The sequence below is a fragment of the Cyprinodon variegatus genome, unplaced genomic scaffold (assembly GCF_000732505.1).
Source record: "Cyprinodon variegatus isolate N-32 unplaced genomic scaffold, C_variegatus-1.0 Scaffold1088, whole genome shotgun sequence".
Taxonomy (NCBI): Eukaryota; Metazoa; Chordata; class Actinopteri; order Cyprinodontiformes; family Cyprinodontidae; genus Cyprinodon; species Cyprinodon variegatus.
Genome location: NW_015151541.1, coordinates 21,285 through 32,274, shown reverse-complemented (window position 1 = coordinate 32,274; position 10,990 = coordinate 21,285). Strand labels below are relative to the sequence as shown.

The 10,990-nt window shown below is 37.9% G+C and overlaps 1 protein-coding gene across 1 annotated transcript in view; it reads left to right on the top strand.

Annotated features, from left to right (window-relative positions):
- LOC107101362 (zinc finger protein 385B-like) overlaps positions 1–9,951 on the top strand; it is a 43,188-nt gene extending 33,237 nt beyond the window's left edge. Inside the window, exons 2-5 of the mRNA XM_015400250.1 lie at positions 5,968–6,105; positions 6,190–6,333; positions 6,494–6,607; positions 9,881–9,951. Coding sequence (XP_015255736.1) covers positions 5,970–6,105; positions 6,190–6,333; positions 6,494–6,607; positions 9,881–9,951 — 465 coding nt within the window. The 5' untranslated portion in view covers positions 5,968–5,969. The remainder of the gene's footprint in view (positions 1–5,967; positions 6,106–6,189; positions 6,334–6,493; positions 6,608–9,880) is intronic.
- The last annotated feature ends 1,039 nt before the right edge of the window (positions 9,952–10,990 follow it).

Genomic DNA, 10,990 nt, shown 5'->3' with positions numbered 1-10,990 from the left:
AGTTTTGAGGCGAGACAGAAAGTGGGAAGTTTCAAAACGTTTAATGAAAATAAAACAGAAGAGTAACAAACAGAAACTGAAACGCGGAGCTGTGGATCTGCGGATACGCAGCGGCTGCGGGGGAAGGCGGGGTGGACAGTAACAGACAGATCCATGGTTCCAGGAATCCACAGTGTGTTCAGACAGGTTCAGGGTTTGGAGATTCCAACAGAGAGTTCAGGCAGACATGTTCGGATGCAGACAGGTAGAATCAGCAGTTGGGAGTTAGAAGCATGACATGACACCAGGAAAACTATGGAACTTTAAACTGCCTCCGTTTACTAAGCCAAAACAGGATAATGGCACACTTGGTGGATAAGAGTTAGAAATACAGAGCTTTAAACTAGCTTTCCCACTGAGACAAAACAGGAACAGGGCACACTCAGGAGAGAAGAGCCAGGACACGATCACAAAAAATGAGAAAACACTAAAAACACTCTCAAACCACTGGCCTTTGAGAACGAAAACTTGAACTACGGGGGGAAAAAAACGCAAACGAACAGACAAACAGCATACGATGATCTATCCCCGATAGCTGGGCTGAACCGTATATAAAGCAGAAGGAGCAGGTGGATAAGATGAATGATAATTAGTGAGCAGGCAGGGTATGGCAGGTGAGTGAAGTGAGCAAATAGATCAGCTATCAGGGCTGTGATCATTACACCAAAGGGATTTTGACAGGAGCAGTATTTTTTATTTGGGTTTGTTACAGTAGTTCCATTGAACCAAACATTTTAGTTTAGCGTACCAAAACATTTAAGCTAAATGGGAATGTCTTTTGCTGTTCCAACATAGCTGTGCATAATATAAAAGCAAAGTGATGTCCATAAACAAATGGATGAGAGACAAATGCAGATTGAGGCCTGCTCATATGTCCTTATGTCCAACATCAGTGTCTGACCCAACAAAACCACTTCAAGAGGAATTATAAAAAAAACACACTATAAAACAGTGATTAAAGCTTTTTTAGGCAAGCTAAGGCTGTCCAAGCAGCAGAGCACCATATCAAACCCTAAGGATCAAAGAACAGGCACTCAAATTCATTATTTGGTTTGTTTTCACATTCAGTTTAAATTGCCAGAAAATGATCTATGATGTGGTAGAATTTGTAAACTATCTTAAAATGCTAGATAATGTACAATTTGTAAGGGGAGGCCTGTTAAATATACAGCCTGCAATCTATATGCTTTCTTAATCTGGCAGACTATAAAGAATTATTGGATAAACAAAGATTCTGAGCTTTAAACCTGATTATCAGAGTTGTCTTTGTCCTTTTGGCTTCTAAAACATCTGTTTGTAGATGTATTTAGAAGCAAATGAGACTTTATTTGCAGACACATTCTACATAGGAAGTGTTAAATTTTAGAGGAACGCAGCTCTAATTTAGGTATTTTACTCCACGTTTCTAGAGTACTGTCCAGGACTCCTTCTCATCAATGTTTATAATGAAAAGTTAAAGAATTTGCATCATGTGGGTAAGTTTTTTACTAAAATGGGTAGGCGTCAGCTTTGACACAGTCATAGAGCTCCTGATCCCAGTTCTTCCCCGTCTCGATTTAGTCGTCAAAGGGTGGCCTGGGATCATCGCCGGGACAGAGATGATGAACTCCATTTAACCGTTACATGAAAGAAACCGAGATGAGGCTAAAACTCATCCTGCTGCTTCTTTGAAGCTGTCATTGAGAGGCTTCACTGGAGAAAAAAAACTCCTCTTTTCCCTCTACAGGCAGGAATTACATTGTTGCTTGACGGCTGTGTACGTGCGTGTGTGTTTATGTGTGGGTTTCTGGGGGGGGATTATAACCCACAGCTGGCCTGCCTGATTACTGACTGCCTGGTCAGCCTGTATTAGACTCACATACGAGACCGAAGGCAAAGGTAAATGCACACATTTCACTTTATTTTAATCTTAAATGCTCTCTTCACCATAAGTCTTTGTTGGAATCTTACCAGTATGTCATGTGCAGCGGAGTGTTTCTGTTCCTGTATTTACCTCTGCGGCTGTGTGTCCGTGTGTGTATGTGAGTAATTCCCTGCTCAGTACAGCAGATATATTTAATCCTTCCTCTGCTGAGGCTGATGTCAGCATCAGCTGGCTCTGTGACAGTCTGTGTATGTCCGTGTTTATTTCTACAGGTAACAGTATGAGTGTAGCTAATTCATCACAGTGTCAGATTAACCAGAATCTGCAGAACGCTGAATCCTAATGACCACCTGAAATACAAACGAGATACAACACAAAATAACTAAAGATGTGAGCTAAGCAGAATGTTTCCTGACTAAACACTTTTTTTTGTTTTATGATTCTATAGAATTTTGATTTAATTAGGTTATAAGCATGGTGTTATCGGCCTTCTAAAATTGTCATTTAGCATTTTAATCAGTGTTAGGTTTTACATAATTTATATTTCAATTGTGATTCGATTGCTTTAAACCTAAAGATTTAGTTTTTGATCTTTTTAAAAAAAAGTTTTAATTACTTTATTCTTATGTGTTTCCTTAAAGACATGAAAATTCATTGATCAGAGAATTCAAGAGAGTTTTTGAATACCAGTTTCCAAAAGTTTTAATCTGCTGATTACACATTTGGATACCTTTTATTCTTCTTTGTTTATAGATTAACTCCTTTCAACAATGAAAGATTGAAAAGTTATTTCCGAAGACTAGACAAAACATAAATGGCTGTCAGTCTCAATTATTTTGTTTTCTGCATTTTTTAATGTGTATATATTCTTTTTATATTTATTTCTTTATGTTTTTTATTTTTTTTTATGACTTTTTTTATGATTTGTATTATTTAACTGCAGTGTCTGAATTTAACGCTACAGTAAAATATATTAGAAAGCTAATAATTACATTTCTCTTATTCTATTGTAATTTTTTTTGACATTTCATAAAGAAGCAATACAACATTTCACAACAAATATGCATATTCACAAGATCACTTCAAAGTAGAACAGATTTACTTAACTATTATAGAGAATAAAAAATGACAAATATATGGGAGCATTTAGTTATATTTGATAAATCACTAATTATTTATATAAAGGCAATATGGTACATTTTAAATTCCTAAAAGGGATCTGTCAATGTTACACTGATCTGCAGTTAAACGGAAAAGACCTGAGTTTTTAAGATTAGCATTTTTATTTGCATATATTTATATTTAGCATCAATACTTGCCGAATTAAGGCTGCATGGTGGTGTTACTCCCACAGTCCATAATCATGACTGTTAGGTTAATTGGCTTCTCTAAATTGTCCTTAGGTGTGAGTGTGTGTCTGCATGGTTCTGTGTCTTTGTGTGTCTCTGTGTTGCCCTGCGATAGAATGGTGACCTGTCCAGTGTGCTCCCCGACTCTCGCCCATAGATTGCCGTAGATAGGCATTGGCTCCACCGTGAACCTGACAAGGACTATCAGAAAATAAATGGATGGATGGATGGAGGACTTGCATAGTTGGCATTAATAACTGTTATTTTTTCTGTAAAGTCTCCAATTAAAAACATTTCAAAAACCATCATGTTCAATAACACGCAGAGGAAAATAAAACAAAACATCTTTCCTGTAATATGTTCACCCTCTCTGATTTCAAACTGCATTTTGGGACACCTGTAAGACAGAGAGATGGGGGTTTGAGATTTGGACAGGCATTTGCTGATTTCTTGGCTTTCTCTTATTGGAAATTGGCCACTGTGTTGTAATTTTTGGCATGCTTTAAACTATTTGCTGTTTGCATTTGTCAACAGAGAGGTTCAGTTAATTTTTTATTTATTTTTTTTTAAAATTTTTTTTTTTATGCATGTAGAATTGAGTGTGCCGTTAAATATTCCTAATAGGTAAAAGTGAAAAATCATCCTGATGACTGCTGTGGGGCATTTTTTTTTTTCTTTGGAACATGAGCGCGGAGTTGCATTTCTAATGTGGTAGATATTGGACAAAAAAAAAAAAAAAGGTTATGCTCTAGGAGCCTCTTCCACATACTGTGCTTCTCCCTAAAAGGAAAGTAGCAAGGGGAAGCAATGTTTAAGGCTTCCTATCTTAAAATGTCCTAGTATGCAATCAAGTGTGATGTGTTCACTGACTGAAAAAATATTTCATTTTTGATTTCAGTCATCCAGTTACAGATCAAACATTAAATCCTCGGACTCTGGTCAGCACCCAGAGTCTTTAAGTTGCATTGCTATCTGCATGAAATATGAGCAAAAAAACCATGTGTGTAGTTTACAGTGCACTATTTTTCACCTATTATCCAAAGGAGGAGAGGAAGGAGCTACTAAGGGAATAAAAACTGAGGGACATTCATGGACAAGCCTCCCGTTCAAGTCCTTGAGAGTCTCTTTCCAACAGCTTTTAGATGCCTCCCTGATCTAAGACATCTGGATCAGATGCTGAATAGTCTGAATGTTTGCTGGGTGTTATATAAAGGAAAAAGAATTGTATTTCTCCTTAGATATACAGTATTCTGCTGTTTCAACAAAGGCTGAAACTGCACTGTACTGCACTTGACTATCATACAAATTAATTCTAGGTGTCACTTGCATCAACATTATTTGATCAATTATCACATAATTAAAGTATCTGAAACAAACAGCTAACAGTTATTCTACCAATTGACAAACTTGACAAACGGTAAGCTCAAATTTCTTGCAAATTCAGAAAAAAAACTGTTTCCAGAACTTCTTTACAGCATAAAGGCCTCTATTAGCCATGCTATCTGAGACACTGCACCTATCCTTAGGCTTGATCTTGATGATTTCCTGCAGCATTTTACTCTTTGGGTTCTTGAACTCCCACAGACCAATTAGCAAAGCAAATATTCAACCCAACTTATAACTTGCTCCAGAATTCATGCTGTTGACGATGACATCTATTTCAAACTTATTCATGTTCATTAAGGCAAAATGCAGCCTCAGCAGATCTGCTTGGATTCTGAGATAGCGTAATATGAACACTGAAATGTTAAGGGAGAAAATACCATCTGCTGAAAGCTATTATTATATTGCAGCGGAAAATTAGTGAAAATGGCACTGACTGACCAATACAAGCATGTTAAAGTAGAACTGTCTCTCTTTTACAGTGAGGTAATCTTGATAGTCTTGTTTGTAGTTTATCAAGTAGATTGTATATACTGTATTTAATTGTATGTTTACCTTAAAAAAAGAATCTCAGAAAACAGATCTTCATGATTATGGATCATTCTAGCAGATGAGTTTTTATAAGCATAGATTAAAACACAACCATTATGTTGAAGATGAGGAGACACTAAGCATTTCTTTTTGTTTGTTTTTATTGTCTTTTTTAATAATGTAGTTTCTACTGTGAGTTTGTTGTATGTACTGATTGTGATGATCCCCAATAGTTTCTACTGTCGTAGAAACTATTGGGGATCCTTAAATTAAAAAAAAGAAAACTTCAAGGACCAACAGAACCCAAACAATGTAAAAAAACAAACAAAAACAAAACACACATCCTATTTCTCCAAACTGTTTTTAAATGTTTTTCTGTAATATGATTCAAAATTTGAATTTTACCCTTTTAGTGAATGGGGGAGGCATATTTGTGCATCTTGTCTGTGGCCATGTGACTTGGCAAAGCTGATGGGACAACAGATGGACACAGTCACAGACTGACCTACACACAATTACCCACATAGGCATATATCCACATATGTCACCCTTCCTCTGTCCTCTTACTCATTACTTCATCACTCTCCCTTTGAGGATGTATTGCATCCAGTGTCATTCAGCCTTCATTCTTGTCCGTCTTTTTGCAGATTAGCTGTCCATTCTCTCCTAAAGAGTGGCCCAGTTTAGTGTTATGTAGTGTCTCCTTCATCCTGATGGTGCTCTCAAGATCTAAGCCCATTTCGAACTGAATACCAAAAACATTGTAATTTTATAACACATCTTTGTGATGTTTTTCCTTAGGGATGAAGACTCCACTCAGCCCGTCTCTGCTCCTGGAGAGTGGGCAGATCTTTGCCTTTGGTGGGATGGGCCAGGATCTAATGGATGCATCCACACCTTCAACTCTCAGTCATCCCATCCAGCAGACCTCATCCCCAGGTGATTGTTATTATCCAGGATTAGTAATATGTTACATTTTTCGGTGTCTCCCTAATCAAGAATCACCGCTGCTGTTTCCTCCAGGTCAGCATGGGGCGTTCTCCTTGTGTGAGGTGTGTAACCTGCAGCTGACCTCGACTGCTCAGGCCCAGCTGCACTACAACGGCAGGTCACACCTCCGGAGAGCGAGACAGCTCCAAGCTGGAGAGGCACAGCAGCAGGCAGCAGGTGCATTAATGCTGAAGACCGAATTAAGGAGTCTCAGTGTAATCTCCACTAGGGAATGTTATTTTCAGCTTTAGTATCAGTAGCATCTTTAGCTTCAGCAGAAGCCTGATTTTGTCAGCTTTTTGTGAGCTCTAGCAGATCGAATTGTCTTTGATTCCAGCAGGAGCTCACACCAGGTCAGTTCCTCAGGCCACAGGATTGAACACTAAGCCTGCAGGACTATCTCAGACGACTGGACTGAATCGGATCCTCAGTGCTTCCAACACAGCTGCAGGTAGGATAAAAGCTACTCTGCTGTAAAAATAATCCAGACTAGAGTTTCCATGTCTATCATTAAAATGCCAAAGAGAAAAGACTTTGTTTCAGCAAATTACCCGAAAAGACAGATATCAGATTCTAAAGGTTTTCTGCAAAATTGTAAAGTTTATAGTTCTGCAAGAGAAAATAGAGACCAAAGGAGCGTGAACTGTAGGGAAAGTTCAGGGGGGAAAATATTCTTTTGATAGAATAGACCAAAGTAGAGGTGTTTGGCCATAACACAGGGCACTATGTTTGGAAATTTAGACACAAGTTTTAGAGAGCTGATCAGTACGGGCGAGAGTTGCTTTTTGTTTTTTATTAATCTACAGCTAATTTCAGAAATATAAAGCATCTTTAGGACTTGCAAGGGTATAAAAAAAAAGCTTGTCCGAGATCATAAGGATTCACTTAAACCTTAAAACTAGAGTCATCGAGGTAGACAAGGTTGATAGTGTCAGATGTGACAAAATCCCTCTGTAACCAATGCTAGGTCCTTATTCACATGACACCATCTGTCAATCAATCCTGGAGGCTTTCTAGCAACTGACCAATCAACAGCGAGGCCTTTCCTGAGGTCCAACACCCCTCACCTACAGGAGCAGGAACCATTTTACCTAGGACGGATTATCAGGTTTTTCCGTTACTCACACATAGCGGACATGGGGATTTCATTTAAACACTGAGGAAAAAAACAGCTAAATGCTGTGAATGGGGAACATGTAATTCAGATACATTTAACCCAAAGCATTTAAAGGGTGTGCACAGTTAATTATTTTCAAAAACTGAAAACAAGTTTAAAAAAAAGTTAAAGAAGGTCTGCTTACCCTATGAGCAGCCGCATACAATAGTCATCATTAAAGCTATCCGTTGTTTGCTGGTACGAACACACAAGCAAATCCACTTATTGGGCAGTAAAAGTTTGTGTTTAGCTCAGAAAAATATGCTTTGCTTAATAAACTGCATCCAAAGCAGTGTGCTGGCATGGGCTAAAAATATTCATACACACTATGATATACGTGATAAAAACATACTTCAGATTAATACCATCTTGTTCATTTACTTGAATCGCTTACCCACTTTCAATTTGCAAAAACCGTCAGATACAACTTTTTCAATCCCAGCCCACATGATTTTGGGTCCCTTATTATTCTTCCTCTGTCTGCCGAGAGCCGGATAAACTTTCCTGTGTTTTTCAGAGCTCAGTTTGAAATGGCTTGCATTTCCAGTTGGATGGAGCAATCTAACAATTGGAATCACATCAGTTGGGCTGTTGTAAGGGCAGCATTCTCTGTCACATCACCGGTTATGCATCAAAATGGTCTGAAAAGAAGATAATTATGTAACGGTCCATACAAAATCCAAACAGGCAGGAAAATTATAAAGATCTGTAAACCCCAGTGAGTAAAGTTGAGTTGAGTTAAACACCATAATGAAAACAACTGCTACAGTGAGTGCTGCTAAAGGGGATCTGCAAGCTGCTGAAATTTTGTTTTTTTCTTAGTGTTTCTTTTAAAGGCATCCAGCTTTTGATGGTGAGCAAAGGCAAAATTAAGGATTATGGCTACTGGGTGAACATGACATTGGATTCTAGCTAACAGCTGCTGCCAACTTGGAAAAGTCAGAGGATGTACACACATGGACAAAAATGTTGGTGCCCCTTATTTATTGAAAGAAAAGCCCAAGGTAAATCTGGCAAAAATAACAATCTACTGTATAAAAATACTATGAAAATGAACAAATGGAAATCAGACATGACTTTTCGATAAAACAATGGATTTAATAAATAATTCATTTAACAGGCCTGGACAAAAATGATGGTACCCTTAACTTTAAAGTGAACATTTTTAGGTAATCCCTGCAATCAAACTATTCCTGTAATTGTTAATGAGACTTCTGCACCTTTCAACAAGTATTTTGTTCCCACTCATCATGAGCAAACTGCTCCAGTTGTCTCAGGGTTGAAGGGTACCTTTTCTAGATGGCATGTTTCATCTTCTACGAAAGGTGCTCCATAGGATTTAAGCCAGGGATCATGGAGGGTCACTTTAGACTAGTCCAATATTTTCCTCTTAGCCATTATTGGCTTTTTTAGCTGTATGTTTTTAGTCATTATCCTGTTGCAACACCAATGACCTGCAACTGAGACCAGACTTTCTGACACGGGACAGCATATTTCTCTCTGGAAGCACTTAATATTCTTGAGATTTCCATGTTCTCTGCAGATAGTGAAGATACCCCGTTCCACATGAAGCAAAGCAGCCCCAAAACCTAACAAAGCCTCCTACATGTTTCATAGTAGGGTCAGTGGTCTTTTCTTTATATGCTTCAATTATGTATATATATGCCCACTGACTATTTACAAGATTTTAGACGCTTGTGTGGCTTATGAGTAGAAACACCTTGATTTAACCAGTCACTTTAATTGGATTATTTTCAGTCTTTTCTAGAAGTATCAACATTTTTGTCCAGGCCATTCATATGGATATGTATGGGACCCCAAACCGGACAGGACACTCAAACATAAAATGGATTACTATTTTTAGCCATTGGCCTATAATTAATTAAGATACTATGGTACTACTAGTACTACTAGTAGTACTACTACTTGTTACTATGGTGAGGCAGGACAATTTCTATAAGAAAAACACAAATGTTACTGTTAATGTCATCTTGCCTTTTTTAAATGCATTTTGTTTGACCTTTTTTGTGTCACAGAAGCATAGTTCTTTATGGCCACTGAAGCATTTTTCAAATGCTGCAACTTCGATTTTCAGTTACACAAGATAGTAAACAATTCTGCCATGAATATGTGTCAAAAACCAAATGCATAACTCCAGAGTTCATAAAACCGAATGGCCGTTCATATTAAAAGATGCAGTTACCTTTATTGTCAACCTCTAGTACTTAGATGGATTATTACCATCTTACCTTTTTTTTGTATTTTTCATAGTATCTAACAACCCATCCAGGGTCGAAATTTTCATTTCAGAAGTGGGGGGGACACAAGTATTTTTTAATGTAACTACTGTATAAGGTCAGCTTGTTTTCTAGTGGATCTTCTGTGTTGCTTTCCTCCACTTTCTCTTGGATCTTTCCTATCCTGATCCTGACAAATTATATGAATGCATGACATGAACAATTGGACAATTTGGGGTGCAGCAATCCATGTAGATTAAAAACACCTAGTTTTACAATTATTATGAGCTTGGATTTATAAAAAAGATAGTTTGTATATTTTTCCTTCCAGGTTTCCGGGGTCAGCTTGAGCTGCAGTTTTCGGCTTGGTCCAAGTGCTCGACGATTACCTGTGTATTGTAGCGTGACATTGTTCTTTGGACAGTAAAAGGTGCAGAGGACAAAAACTGACATTTAAAAAAGTGCACGGGGCATCTCCCCTGTAACACCCCCCCCCAAATGAAGTCCGTGAACCCATCAGTAATAATATCGCAAGGTAAATTCTAAAGAAAAAGCAGAAGTACAGTTCAATACTGAAATTGTCAAATAATGCGAATGCAGAATAAAAGTCTATTTGGACCCTTTTAAGTTTTCCAGAATTACTGAAACCTCGATTTTATTTACACATTCACATTCTGAAGAAATAACCACTCTGATCATCCTCTGGCAGAAGAGATATAGCTAAACCACATCACTTTTCCTCAGCCATCTTCTGTTCTATAGTTAGATGTGATTGGAAGAGCTTCAGAGCATCATCAGAAAGTCAGACGCAGTCCCTCTGAGTCAGATTGCAGGTCATCAGAGTAAGAACATACTGAGATGTAAAGAAGTAAAAGTAGAGCAGGCAGCAGCAGGTCATTAAACTGGGACACATCTCTGCTCTGATACTGCACTGACATTTCTGCCACATTTCGCTAATTTGTTCATTAGCCCGCTAATGTGTTAATCTCAATACATATCTATCATGACATCTTTTTAATCTGTTTGAGTTACAGCTTCACACAATATTGATCAAAATTTAAAAGGTTGATTGACAACCTTAGCAGTCCCAAAAAATATTCCTTCAATGATATTTCTTTATGTCGGATAATAGTTGCAGACAGGATACAGGAAGAAAGCTGAGAAAATCACACTCTGAGACACACATACACACACCTAGTTAGTGTGTGTGCAGCAGCTGTAATTACATACTGTAATCCATATCATTGTGCAGGCTACAATAACACTGATTAAAGATTAAATCTCTCTCTGCACACACACAGAGACTGAATGAGTGTATCCTTTCCTTTCTTTTTGCCCATTATGAGACACTCACTGCCACCAAAAGCTCTTTGGCCTTAACTCAGTGCTTCTCCAGGCCAGTCGGAGTGTTTTTCCCTTGTGGCTATGAGTGTATGCATGC